The sequence below is a fragment of the Patiria miniata genome, unplaced genomic scaffold (assembly GCF_015706575.1).
Source record: "Patiria miniata isolate m_02_andy unplaced genomic scaffold, ASM1570657v1 HiC_scaffold_24, whole genome shotgun sequence".
Classification (NCBI taxonomy): Eukaryota; Metazoa; Echinodermata; class Asteroidea; order Valvatida; family Asterinidae; genus Patiria; species Patiria miniata.
In genome coordinates, this window is record NW_024037063.1 from 13,336,804 (window position 1) to 13,351,600 (window position 14,797).

At 41.8% G+C, this 14,797-nt stretch overlaps 2 protein-coding genes across 3 annotated transcripts in view; one reads left to right on the forward strand and one right to left on the reverse strand.

The window, feature by feature from the left end:
- LOC119731843 (cytochrome P450 2J6-like) lies at positions 1-5,230 on the forward strand. Its single transcript, XM_038205123.1, has 4 exons — positions 1-546; positions 1,078-1,238; positions 2,587-3,534; positions 4,163-5,230. Exons 1-4 carry the CDS (start codon positions 323-325, stop codon positions 4,342-4,344), a joined length of 1,515 nt encoding a protein of 504 aa, XP_038061051.1. The 5' UTR covers positions 1-322; the 3' UTR covers positions 4,345-5,230.
- LOC119731842 (6-phosphogluconate dehydrogenase, decarboxylating-like) overlaps positions 4,498-14,797 on the reverse strand; it is a 26,335-nt gene continuing 16,035 nt past the window's right edge. For both annotated transcript variants that reach the window (XM_038205121.1, XM_038205122.1), the window contains 9 exons: positions 13,872-13,990; positions 11,263-11,329; positions 10,663-10,797; positions 8,936-9,061; positions 8,461-8,524; positions 8,067-8,197; positions 6,973-7,106; positions 6,375-6,597; positions 4,498-6,115 (listed from right to left, as the gene is read on the reverse strand). In XM_038205121.1, the coding sequence (XP_038061049.1) occupies positions 5,996-6,115; positions 6,375-6,597; positions 6,973-7,106; positions 8,067-8,197; positions 8,461-8,524; positions 8,936-9,061; positions 10,663-10,797; positions 11,263-11,329; positions 13,872-13,990 (1,119 nt within the window). In that variant the 3' untranslated portion in view covers positions 4,498-5,995. The remainder of the gene's footprint in view (positions 6,116-6,374; positions 6,598-6,972; positions 7,107-8,066; positions 8,198-8,460; positions 8,525-8,935; positions 9,062-10,662; positions 10,798-11,262; positions 11,330-13,871; positions 13,991-14,797) is intronic.

Genomic DNA, 14,797 nt, shown 5'->3' on the forward strand with positions numbered 1-14,797 from the left:
AGATATTCGACCTTTTGACAACGATCTTGTTGGTATAGCCTAGTACTAACTGCACAATACAAAGGCCTACACGCTCGAGCAAATGTCCATGGGATTTGAAAAACTGTTGTTGTTGGAGCCTCAGGCCTGTGCATGCAGCTGATAGTGCCATCTAATAGAGAGAGCAAAAGTACGCGGCAAGGTCACATCGGCGATACCAAAGTCCACATCACCAATGGCGTTGGGCTGCAGGTAGGATAGCCTTGTAGTGAACAAAATGGAGGCCGACAGTAGAACTACACTTCAGTAATTAGCCACCAATTCAATCGTCCCCACCTCCGTTATGGCTGCTCCTGCGTTGGGCACACTATTGGATGCTATCTCATCGGGAACCTCCACCACCACGGTCCTGGTCTTTGTCTTCGTTTTCCTCTTCGTGTCTTGGATCCTTCGCCGTCGTGATAGGACAACACGCAATCTACCACCTGGGCCATGGCCGTGGCCACTACTTGGCAACTTGCCAAACTTGATTGCGGCGGGTGGGGAGCCGCATGAAATGTTCCTGAGGTAGGTGTTTACGTAACTTCAAACAAATCGATCTATTATAAGTCACAATGACAAATCCTGGCCCTTCGAAAGGAGGTACATGTACTTACATATATTGCTAGCTCTGCTGATATCAATATAGTGGGAACCTATTGGGCACTTGTCCCCCAAGTCGAGCAAAACGCAAGAAAAGGTACACACACACAGGATTTCTAACTCCAAAGGAAGCTCTGCGCCAAACGGACTCAGCATGATAAGCACAGCTTCACAAAATAACTTTACCCAACCCTGGAATTTAGCCAGGCCCTATACTCGCGCAGGTGAACAATAGAACCCCACTTAAGCAACCTAACAGTACATTTCGGGATCGCGCGCTAGCCAGTCCCAAAACCAGGTCAGCGCACCTGTACCTGTGGCCCATCGCGCCAAATGCGCCGTCGCGAGGAGCCCTCCGGTGGCGGCTAGGAACAACAGCAACAACGAAAGTGCTATACAAGCTGTCCGTTACAATGTTATTAAAACTAACTACATGTGTATTTGATTTTTACTTAGATTGTCGAAGCAATATGGGCCTGTCTTGCGAATAGATTTGGTTGGTGGAAAGCGCATTGTCGTTTTGCACGGCTACAAGGCAATCTATCAAGCTTTCAACAATCCACTCCTGAGTGACAGACCAGTGTCCGAGGTAGCCCGGAGTATTAGCCCAGGCATAGGTAGGTATAATGTCCCGGGTGAGCAAGTTGAATCCCCTACAACTTCTTTGCACAGGAATGCATGGACCCCTCCCCCTTTTTAAAATAAAATTATCCATGTTAAAATGCTTTGAAACTGAAAGATGATAAGTTGGGCTGGGGTACCGGCGTTTGTACCCAGACATTTGAAGAACGTCATTCTAGTGCTTCTGCCATACTAAAAAAAGCTATGGAACATTATTGTTCGAAGCATTGTACACACAAAGTTGTCAGTTTACCTCAAGTCAAGATATTCCATACCTCAGAATCATGCAGCATCTCTTCATAACCTTTCCAGTGTGTCCACTAAACTTCTATTCACCTGAAAGAAGATCACTCTTTCTTGAAAAACATCACACAACCAAAGGTAAAAAAAACACACACATGATATTTTACAGATTATCTTAAAAGAACTACATGTACATGTAGCAATAAGTGCTCATCACAAAACCTTGCCAGGCTTCTTGCAAAACTTAGATTTTCTTTTCACATGTTCTGTTACCAAAAAAAAGTGAACATGGGGGCGCACATTTCTTATTTTCAAGCATTACACTTCATTCAAAAGCCTAACTCATAGAACTCATTTCATTTCACAGAATCCTTTCCTTAATCCCAACAAACTTTACAATTCACCTCTTAAACCTCGGTAACAGTTTAACGGCAAAAACAAATTACACAAGGTATTTTTCACCTAAAACATATCCCATCTAGTCAACCTCAACATTGACAGTCGACAGCATAAATGGTATACCATCCTTAAAGGGAATATACAACATTTGCAAACATCGAAAAATAAAACTACCAAGTTTTTACGAAATACCTTACTAGGATGTTGGTAAATGACAGTCTCAAGCGTCTTGTAAAATTATGGCACCTGGTGTGAAGTCATTTTCAAGAAAATGGTATTTTTGCATACATTTCCAACGGTGGTCGGCCGACCAGCGTTGGAAAAACCTCACTATTTTTCAACTACTGCTCCAAATTGACCATTTTTTCAGTCCAAATTTTGTTTGCTATTGGTTACATGTTCATGAACGGGTGCAGGCCAGCTAGACTGGTTCCATTGCCTTACAATTTCCATCATCTATAAATTGATCCATGTTATCTTTTGTGGAGTCAGGGAACCAGACTACTTGAACATTTTTGTTTTTCTTGGTTTTTCCAACCTTTTCGAACACAAGACTTCAAAAATGTCAGTGTAACAATATTTGATCTATTATACTAACCCCTCAAATAGTTCATTTCTGAAAATTACAGCAAAAGCCAATGATGTACATTCCCTTTAATAGAAAAAAAACCAGTCAGTTACCGCACAGTGGTTTTCTTGCAGGTGTCACTATAGGATCCGGGCAGACGTGGAAAACGCAGAGGAATTTGGTCATGCAGTTCATGCGAGACTTTAGCATCGGCAGGTCTGGTTTTGAGGGTTCAATTGCACAAGAAGTCAAATCGCTGATCCAGGAATTCAAAAGTATGAAGGACAAACCTATAAACACTGTCCATCTCTTCCACAGTGCCATTTCAAACATCATCTGCGCAGTTGTGTACGGCACAAGATATGATTATGATGACCCCAAATTCAAAGAGCTTCTCCGTCAAACGATTCGTACCTTTGAGCTTCTTGGCTCTGGCGGTATCCTCTTTTTCATGCCATTTGCAAATCTGGTTGCGGCATTCATACCATCCCTGAGGGAGATTTCTCAAAACTTTAGGAAGTACAACGCTTTTGTTCAGGAAGCCCTTCTTTGGCATCGAGGAGCCTTCGATCCCCAGAGCGACCCAACAGATTTCCTTTACTTGTGTCTGAATACTGAATACAGGAATAGGGAAGTGAGCATGGGCGACATGATGACAACATCGGGAGACCTCTTCTTTGCAGGTACAGAGACCACTGCCACCACACTGCAGTGGAGTCTTCTGTACATGATGGCTAACCCTGAGATACAAGCTCGGGTTCAGCAAGAAATTGACTCTGTTGTTGGTCGGGATCGCCTCCCACAGATGTCTGATAAACCAAACCTCCCGTACACCGAGGCTACCATGCTTGAGATCCAACGCATCGCCAACATCGTGCCCCTTGGCCTACCCCACAAGGCTGCTGAAGACACAACACTCATGGGCTACACCATCCCAAAAGGAACCATCCTGCTACCAAACTTCTGGGCTTTGGGGCGTGACCCAGAGGTGTGGCCTGAACCAGGCCTGTTCAAACCTGAGAGGTTTCTGGACAAGGATGGCCATGTGACCAGAAAGAATGAGTTTATGCCATTCAGCGTAGGTAGGTACTATCTCTTGAATCTCAGAATTGATTCGAGATTATCCGAGGCCTTTCAAACACACGTTCTAACCCAACCAGGGAATCATAGTTTCCTATGTCCTTGAGCAAGATTCTTAGCAGCAATTGCCCCAGAACTCAAGAGAAGAGATACTTGAAATTGGTAACTTTCAAGTGCAGTGCAGGCTGAGCTGCATTTGATATTTTGGAGTGGAGTGCTGTGGCCTTGTGGTCTGGAGCAATTTGTGGTCTGTAGGTACCGGTAATTCTGCCATTTATGGGTCCGAATCCAGGCAGCCTGGTGGTATGGTGTGGGTGCCCTTGGGCAACGTACTTTGTCACTCATTGCTTGTCCCAACCCAGAGTAAATTGGGTACCTGTGAGGGCAGAGATGGTTATTACGATTGATTTTAGCCGCTTTTCCCTGAAATGGCAGCATCGAGCTGTATACTTCCCAGGGAGCCGAAATGGTATTTGGAATGTTTCATTGGCCCAATGAGCAGGATAAAAATGATCTAGCACCTTGAGCTCCAATACCAGTGGATATGTACGCTTTATAAAAAAAAAAGATTGTTATAATTAAGTTTTACAATACCAAGTGTTGTATATTTGGTTTGCTTTCAATCTTCAGGACGCCGGATGTGCCTTGGGGAACCACTGGCCAAGATGGAGCTTTTCCTGTTCTTCAGTGGCCTTCTGCATCAGTTCACCTTCCAGAGACCCGATGGTGCTCCCCCGATCTCCTTCAAGGGTTCGACAGGATTAACATTCGCCCCAGTGCCATTTGAAATGCGTGCCATTGTCCGCACTTAGCTTGTTGTGGAGGCCTTCACTCAGTCTCCAACTAAGACCTTGATGCATTCTCAACCTTACTTTAGTGGCAGTGTCGCTATAAGTTTAGTGTATTTTCAGGACACAAGTTTTCTGGAGAAGAATAATTTCAACAAAAAGTGAAGAATTGTAATGTATATTCACCAGAAAGAAACGTTTTTTATTTCAATTTTTTCAACTTGTCCTGTAATTAGAATATATTGATTCACAATGACACCCTCTTCAAAACATTCAAAGTTTTAGAATATTTTGTTTTACTGCGACATTTTCCTCAAGGGCTTTCAATGATACTGTAAATATGAAACACATCAGCCTACATCTTGAGTTGAGTTAATCAGCATTTGAAACCTATTAAGAACTGCATAATTTTTTGGGAATGTACAGGGAAAACCAGCTACATGTACATGCCACACAAATACTTTAATTCTAAATCTTTACTCAGGATAGTAAATCAACTTTTAATAGGTTCTTACAAGAAATTATTGCAACCCAATAGCCTTATCGTGTTTAATTATAGTACTTTAAATGTAAAATATTTCTTTCTTGTACAAAAATAGCAAATTTCTTTTAATGCACATTGACTAAGGAAAAGGACTGCTCAACTAAAATAATATTATAATCTACTTTAAACCCAGATGTTGTTTATATTTCAACACTTAAACCAAAATTCAGATTTATAACTTGAAAAAGTTTTTTTTAAGCAAGTCTATGTTTTGACCTTTTTAATTGACAGCATGTGACCAAAAAGAAATAGTCTGGTGCCAAGCACTTGCTGATCAATTCCACTGTAAATCATACATTATACACTCTGGGAACCTGGTCAACATGGCTGCAATAAGATGCAGCTTTGCACCAACAAATGTATAAAGGATGTTTCATAGTATATTACAATGTATATCAACCCTAATCCTAACCCACCAAAATCCTTTATAATCCACTAACAGATTTCGGAGGATTTCGTTGGATTAACTTACCGTCCCAACTCCATCAAAATCCATCCCCCTATTTAGGGGCAATTTTGGCAGGCAAGCTATTGGTTCCAGAAGGGATTTAGGTGATTAAAGATTAAAGAAGGGATTAAAGATGTACTGCCCAGTAGCTTTTACCGTGTGGCTTGATGCCCTTTGGGAGTTATAAATGACGGAGCATACAAAATGCACCATTGGTTTCCCGCACAATGGAGGATTTTGGAGGTTTTGTTTCAAACACGAATCATATTCAATATATCTGTTATATATCTAAATCTGATAATTAAAAAAGCAAATGTTGTGCTTTGAAATTGTGTTAGTGCGTATCTTCTTTTGTAAACAATTGAATAATCAGGATGAGCCTTACTACCATGGAAAGTTTGACATTGATTTTAGAAACAAGACTCTAATATTCTCTGTAAAAAAAATCATACCTTTATTCTACCTATCAACCATTCCTACGTCACAGTTCTCCTTCAACCAATTATTACTTTTTTTGTTTTAGTATTTCACTGTAAGCACCAAAGCTCACCCCTTTTGTTCATACTCTCTGCGAACAAGTACTACAAAAAAATCTTGATGTTAAAAATCTTGAAAATACAAAAAGTGGAATATCTGAGTCAGAATTTTTTTTTAATTGGACCTAAACGCATGACGCAGTTAGCCTAAGCATTGTATGTGCTGGATGACACATTACCGCCATGGCCGGTCCAGTTGGTGTGCACGAATTTGCCGGGAGCCGACAGAAGCTCGTAAGTATGGGCACCGAAGTAGTCACGCTGGGCCTGCAAGACAAGAAGAAAAGATTAAAGGTCATATATCGCAACTCTCTAAATATACAGTTCTGTACCTGGGAAATCTGCAACTGGGAAATCACCAAAAAAGAGGAAATTCAAATTTTCCCCAGACTTTGTACAGTGTTTTTCTGTTTTCAATGGCACACATGGGAAGTAAAAAAAGAGGAAATCAGCTGATCTGAGGAAAAGTTGCACGCCTGACTACAGAGCCAATAGCGCCCTCTTCAGGTGAGGTTTAGCAACGTACCTGGATGAGGTTAGCTGGCGTGCGCTCAGAGCGGAAGCCGTCAAAGAACGCCAGGGCCGAGCTGAACGCTGGTGTGGCGATGCCGCTCAGTGCCCCCTGGGCCACCACTTTGCGCCAAGAGTCCTGGCACTTGGTGATCTCGCCGCGGAAGAAGTCGTCCAGGAGCAGGTTGGACAGATCTTTGTTCTTGTCGAAGGCCTCCTTGATGTTGCCAAGGAAACGACTGCATCCAAACAGAAAAAAAAAAGCGAAAACAAATTATTTGGGGCGTTGCAAGATTGAAAGTAGAGCTCGGGAGAAGTTTGCACCTTAACAACTCCATCAAAATCCACCCCCTCCCCCATTTTGTGGATTTTGGGGGACATGGTCCTGCAGGCCTGGTTTGACAAAACTCTTGATGGAGTGTGATGGACATGGGGCGGGAGGCCTGAAGCACTGCCGGGGAACTCAATCGATTATGCCTAGCATCCAATATTGTCATATAGGCCATGTGTACATAAGTCCATCAAAATCCACCACGCCTTTGGTGGTGGACTTCATTATGTAATGTATTTTTTTTTCAAGATAGAACCATTCTTTGTCATAACGTTCGTCTTACCTGCGGATGATGCAGCCACCACGCCACATGAGTGCAATGCTGCCGTAGTTCAGGGTCCAGCTGTATTGTTTGGCTGCCTCACGTAGCAGCATGAAACCCTGGGCGTAGGACACGATCTTGGAGGCATACAGTGCCTGGTGGAGAGAGGAACAAGAAACGTTTCATTTGCCTTTGAAGTAGGGTCGGTTGGCGAATAAAACAAATCTTGAGAAAAAATAGTATACAGCTGTCTAAAATAATTGACGCCAAGTGCGTATCGTAGCTTGTTTTGTTTATTGCAATGATATGGTCACGAGTTGATTTAATGAACCAAATAATAAAGCGATCAAACCATTTGTGCCAATTTCACTCCCTGTGACGCAGACGCGAGAGAGGGTATTGTGAGCATTATTCATGCACCATTCAGCTTACTAACATTTTGGCTGTAGTGGCAGCCGTGATATAACAGTCATGGTAAACTACAGGTTAAAGAGAATATACATCATTTGCTTTTGCTGTAATTTTCAGAAATGGATGGAATTGGGGGGTTGGAAATATATAGCAAATATTGTTACACTGACTTTTTTGAGGTTTTGGGTTCGAAAATGCTATAAAAACCAAGAAAAACAATCATTTTCCTGTAGTCTGGTTCCCTGACTCCATATAAGAAGAAACAGAGCAGTTTACATACATTGGGGAATTGTAAGGTCAGGGAACCAGTCTAGCTGGCTTGTACCCGTTCATAGGTGTGTTATCGATTGGAAACAAGTGCGATGGTCAATTGGGGCCAGTATTTGAAAAAAGCCAGTTTTTTTCCAACGCTGGTCGGCCGACCAGCGTTGGAAATTGATACAAAAATACCACTTTTCTTGAAAATGACAGTATACCAGGTGCCATGATTTTACAGGATGCTTTACACTGTCATTCACTTAAACAGTCCAGCAAGGTATTTCAAAATGATTTGGTAGTTTTATTTTTTGATGTTTGCAAATGTTGTATTTTCCTTTTAACCTAAAGGGTGGTGCCGTGCAGTAGCTAGGTGTCTCAGTAGAATGGGACTGATCTGTCTGACTGCCAACAAATTACACTCCAAGATGGAGGGCTGTATGGCTAACCTTGCGGATGTGCTCCACCATTTCAGTCTTGTCGCCCTCAAATTTGGTGGCCGCGGGTCCGGGCAGGACCTTGCTGGCTTCGATGCGCATGTCCTTGATGGAGGACAGACAGCGTGCAAACACAGCCTCGCCTGAAAGTGAGAACAAACAAATTACTTACACTGATCAGATGAAAACAACCAACAATGGCACCTAGGCGTAAAATGAGCTAACATCCATTCAGAAAACTCTTAGAGTCTAGTCAATGGAAAGTTAATACAATGTTCACAACATGTCTACACGGATCTATTTGGAGTCTGAAATTGGTGAGATTGTGGGGGGGGGGGGGGGGGGGGGAAATGAAAAATATATGAAAAGGTGGAGTTCAGTGTGTTTAATGTCCACAGTTGCTTACCAATGAGTGTGACAGGCATGCCCTGGTCCAGCGCTGATATGGCCGTCCACTTCCCTGTGCCTTTCTACAAACGCAAAGAAGAAAACTGATGGTTACAGTCGGGCCATATGCAAAACACAGTTAGGGAGCGGCAATGTCATTTGACACTAGGCTGCACTGTTCAAGGTTCAAACTTTTCTGTGTGCATACATGGGCCTACATACCTACACTAGTCAGGCATGCAACTGGGAAGTCACAACAAAAGAGGAAATTCAAATTTTTCACAGACTTTGTACAGTGTTTTTCTATTTTTAATGGCACACATGGGAAGTAGAAAAAGAGGAAATCAGCTGATCCGAGGAAAAGTTACATGCCTGACTAGTTTACAGATCGTACCCGGACGGCTCCCAGAATGCAAGTCTGCAAACATGTTCGACTGACTCTTGATAACAACAAAGGCTTATCATTTGTGATTTTAAGTTTTATAATTTCTTACCTGGCCAGCCGAGTCGCGTATTTTCTCCACAAGTGGTGAACCGTCGGTGTCCTTAAATTTGAGGATATCTGCCGATATCTCAATCAGGAAGGAGTCCAGCTCGGACTTGTTCCACTCTGAGAACACCTGTCAGTAAAAAACATTGATGAAATAAAACAATATCAGCAAAAGTTTGCGCACAATCCTTCATGAAGCATCACACATAAGTTTGACACACGCGATAATAAACAGCAATTTTACATCCTACTTTCATAAAACATTTTCACAAATTAGTACCTGAAAATGGTTCACTGCCTTTCAGCAGATTGTCAACACGAGCGTTACAACCACAATTGTGCTTGTTTTTTTGCTTCAAAGAGGAGATTCAAGCCAATTATGAGGCACAGACACAGTGTTCACTGGGCCTTTGCAGCGCGTGTAAACCAATAACCGTTTGCAGTGCCAGTGAACCAGAAATCGTGGTTGCAGCCGGTTCAGCCTCGACTCCAGGGGCGCGTGCTCGTTCCTTACACTAACCCCTGGCTGTGATGATGATGTAAATGACACTGAATGGCTATTCACAGCGTACAGCGCGGGCATTTCGAAAATTGCACGCCGGGCGCGCCCATAATGCGCTCGCGTGCTTAGCTTTGCACGTAACGTCACGTACGAAAAAAAAAAATGATTCAAAAGTCGCGAAGCCTGTACGATATGGATTATGTCAGCCGCGTTTTTCGCTAAAAAAAACCCTGTATCTGTGGTTGTAAAGGCACGAAAGGGGTACGTACATTTAATACAAATCTTTGCTAATTAACACAACGTCCAAACGTTGTGTTTGAAAGGATTGATTCTTCAAAATCACAACTTTTAACATTTTAAAGATGGCGTCGGCACGTAAAACGGATAAACTGCAGCCCTAATTATAATGTACCGTATTTTGGTACATTTAAATTACACAATTCCAGGGGTTACGATCGCGCAAGGCATGATGGGAAACAACATGGCGCTGCAAGATCGTACCCATGGGCACGAGGTTGCAGCCGGTTAACCTCTGAGTGATGTCACGACTACATGTATGCCTACGAATTGACAGTCGAGAAATCAGATTACGAAGGGATTGTGTGCTCTGTGCACATGTACCCCCTTGACATGGAAAATATCAAATCACAGCTGTAGGAGATTTCCCTGGTAAGCGCTGATGTTTTAATGCCAAACTGTTTTCGTAGCTACACTGGTTCCCAACCCCTGCACTTGAATCAAAATATTCAACATAATGGAAAGACCAGGGGCCAATTTCATAGAGCTGCTTAAGCACAAAATTTGCTTAAGCACAAAAACGTCTTGCTTAATAAAATCAGGTTACCGGCCAAAACTCCATGCGATTGTTTTGCTAAGTAAACAACCGCTAAATACCAGTCACAAGCAATGTACATCGCATGGAGTTTTAGCCGGTAACCCAATTTTACTAAGCAATGTTTTTTTGTGCTTAAGCAAATTTTGTGCTTAAGCAGCTCTATGAAATTGGGCCCAGTGGGCCATGTCCGCATAACTTGGCTACGACTTGCAATTCCACATGGGGACAAGGATATGATTGAAGCCACAGGAACGGCCCAATTCTCAAACAGGCAGGGCATATTCTCAAATGGTCAGGGCATATTCCCAAATGGTCAGCGCATATTGCCAAACGGGCAGGGCTGATTCTCAAATGGGACGGGCATATTCACAAATGGCCAACTGCTTTTGTTTACCGCCGACATTTCGTCACAGGACATTCCCAGCAAGTCTTTCATCAGGTGGTAGGCTTCGCAGATCAGCTGCATGTCTCCGTACTCGATGCCGTTGTGGACCATCTTGACGTAGTGGCCGGCTCCGGCACTCCCGACCTGGTGGCAAAGGCAAAGAAACATTTTATAAAGGCATATAGGATCATTTGCAAACACTTACACACTTAAAACTGCCCAAGTATCAAGAAATAGCCGACTTGATTGTAAGTAAATAACGGTATGAAACATCCTGTGAAATTGTTGAGCCTGGTATGCTGTCACTCTCAAGAAAAGAGGAATTTGTATCAGTTCTAACGATGGTTAAGACCTAACCATTGCTGAGCACAAATGGCTTTCTCAAATACGACATCCGTTAAACAGCCATGAGCCAGCTTTTGACTTCATACGTACGCTCGGGTATGCTAGGTTTAGTATGTATTACATTCCCATGACAGAGCCAGCACTCGGGCACTCCTTGTGACCTATAGGTTCTATGCATGAACGGCCCTTAAATAAGTCCATTTCATGAAATCACGACAAATGCAAATGATCCTACGTGCATGTATGCCCAATGCCAAATCTTACCCAATCACAGCACGGCTCATCGCCCACTTTGGCCGCGATGCCCTGGAAAATGTCTTTAATGTGCGGCCTGTATCAAATCAAAACCAGGAAAGTACAGATTCTAAGACATACCGTACATGTAAAGCTTCAACAGTTAAATTGCATTCAATAGCTGTCTCCAAGTTGTAATTTGTTACGTTAATTCATTAAAGATCATTCAACGTGCTATTTTCAAGTTTCACCTCGAAAAACTATGTTTTTTAAAATTTCAGTGGCTATTTTCCTACCAATATACGTTATTCTTCACTTTTGAATGAGACATTGAACAAAAAAAAAAAAATCACTCAGTTATTGAATTGTTTCTCTTCACAAACGTACAATTTGGCTCTTGCTGACAATAATTTGGCTCCTGCAGGGTGGTTATTTGTTCCAAAAAAGATAGGTTTCAGACACCCAAAATCAGACTAAAGTATTTTTTTCATTAAAACAAAACCTACAAATTAAAAAATCGTAAGAAGCAATTTTTTTTTAAAGAGCATGGGGTGTGTATCTTTAACAATGAATGCACAAGAGGTCTACTCATAAGTAAGATTTGAGGCTTTGCTACATGTAGGTGGAGATACTAAATAATGAAAGGTGTACGGAAACACCATGTGCGAATAATTTCTCAACTAAGAGAATGGTTCGGAAAAGAACCAGAGGTATAAACTCGACGTTCCAGTCAGTATGCTCTGACCGTCTTCAGGAGAATGCCCCTGAAGACGGTCAGAGCATTCTCCTGAAGACGGTCAGAGCATACTGACCGGAACATCGAGTTTATACCTCTGGTTCTTTTCTGAACCATTCTCTTAGTTGAGAAATTATTCGCACATGGTGTTTCCGCAAACCTTTCATTATTTAGGTCTACTTATGCCTACATGTATCCCTGTTAATTTACCTCAAAGCTGGTCGCAGTGCAAATATAGCTGCAAGGGCAACCAATTTTACTGCCACTTCACTTTAATGAACATGTATCCACGGAACAATACAATTAACATTGAAACATTAAACTGCACACATTTCAAATATAAAGCACTAAATAAAAATTGTGCGATACTGTCTGACCTAAGCTGAAATGACTTCCTGATTGGGCCACTTTAACATGTTTAAGGTCAACTGTGTGACCTCTGAATGCATGTTGAGTACCATGCCATATTCATTGTGTTCATGTCCTTTTGCATTAGTACACACCACAAGGAAATAAAAAAGGGATTATATTTCCCTGAAGCTAGGACCATGGAAATTTAGGCAACAGGAAATAAAGCAAGGTAACAGGATTCTGTTGAAATACATGCCCCCATTGGAAGGTACATGTATATGGGCCAGGGCAAATCCATTGACAATGCCAATTGCACACTGAAGAATCCAGTTACCTTCCACACAACCTGTTCAATGAAATACGTAATTCAGCTCTGTATATTCCAAAAGAGTTGCATGTATTGCGCACATCAAGATATGATAATCATCACTTCAGGATAAACAAGTACATGTATGTTGGGTAAAGTGAAAAACAACAGGAAGTGAAGATAGGAAACAGGGTTTTTATTCAAACACTTGGTGGAAGGATCCGGGCCACTGCAAATCCATTGACAACAATGCCAAACAAACAAGGAAGAACCTCCATACATTTAACAAAACCCCTCCAATGAATTTAAGTCAACCGTGTGTTCATATGGAGCATGTGCACAGGTAATTTTCACGTCGGGATAAACGCTTGTAGCTACATGTACCTGTACCGGTAGTCTGCCTTTATGCAGTCCAAATATATAGAAATCTCATTCTTAAGTGTATTTTTATTGAGGTTTGTTGATTTTGAAAGCATGATGCAATTTTTATTGAGGTTTGTTGATTTTGAAAGCATGATGCAACTTTTATTGAAGTTTGTTGATTTTGAAAGCATGATGCAATGTACACGTATGCATGAATATCATCAACTTTTTGACGTAAAAAAGGAACTGGTTTATTGAGCAAAAAAAACACATATCTACACGACGCTTTTTAACCCTAACCTTCCCAACTCCATCAAAATCCATCCCACCATTTGGGGGGATTTGGCAGGCAAGGCATGAGAACCAAGTCCATGAAAATCCACCTACCGGTATGTATGTATAGCAGTGGTGGATTTGTGGTGGATTTTGGCGGATTTGGTACTGAGGATTATGCAAAACAGAGTCGGTCATGAATTTTGGTGGACTAGGACTGTTCTTAGTAAAACTCAGTAGGGTGTTACAGTTCATGGAACAGCGAAGTAAAAAAAAAAATGCTAAAAAAAGAAACCATTTTCTGAGCATGTGCACATCAAACAATATGTCTGTACATTGTAACCACTTTGAGAGTGTGGGACACACTCCATCCATGCACAAATTCTCGCACCCCTTCATTCTAATGCCTTTGCACATAATAAATATTTTTGTTTGAATATGCACGAACACACATCGTCTTTGCAATTCTCTCTTTCTAACTGTTGAGGAGGTTACAAGTCAATGCTGAACCATGTGTACACTTGCCGAGCATGATGCCTCTACCTTTTCAGGTTTTCGAAAATCAATCATAATTTTGGAATATAAGTGTATCTTTACCAAACTACTCACCAAGCCTCTTCTGCCCCGCCGGGCATGAGGGATGGTCCGTACCTAGCCCCATCCTCACCACCGCTCACTCCACTACCCACAAACAATATACCTTTCTCAGCTAGAGCTGCGCAACGACGCTACGTCAGAAATAACAAAAAAAGTTAAAAAAATTTTAAGCATGAGTTTCGTAAACTCCACAACAATATTTTAACTATTAAAAAAAACACAGGGCAAGCCAATAAAGCTGCAGTGAGCACACAGAAATTGTATTATTTAAGCTAGAGTCCATCATTTGCAGCCATCCGAAAAGTAACTGGCGTAATTATTGTTGAAAAACAAACTTGGTTGAAAGAGCGTAAGGGAACTAAACTCCCTGTGAAATTATTCTTTCTGGAAAGCTGTCATTTTGAAGTAATCAACGAAAGAAGGCCTTTCCAACGGTGATTCTTAAGAAGCACCGTAGGAAAATTTAAATTAGTAGTTCGTTTTGTTATTCAGCGCAGCGCGCACAAGTATTGGAACGACACACACGCGCGCGCGGTTGCTATAATTCGTCGGATCAGTGCGCGACGTTGCGTATATAGCTGCAATTCAAAACAATTCAAAACATGATTCAGTAAATTTGAAATTGAGATCGTAGAATGCTGTTTTTCTCGGAATGTACAGCTGAAGCTGAGCTGAAACTTCATCAGGTTAGTTGCTCAGTATCCTTCATTAGATTTTGAACTCTTTTGTTGCTTCAAACGAACAAAATGCACAAATTACAAATGATGGACTGTAGCTTTAAATCGACCCAGACTGGCTATTGATTGGATGTTTCTTTTATCCTTAACCTTCCTAACTCCATCAAAATCTGCGACCAGCACCATTGGTGGGTTTCAATGGATGTGGTCCTGATCATTAAGTGAAGGAGAGCGAGTGATGGATTTTGATGGACATGATCT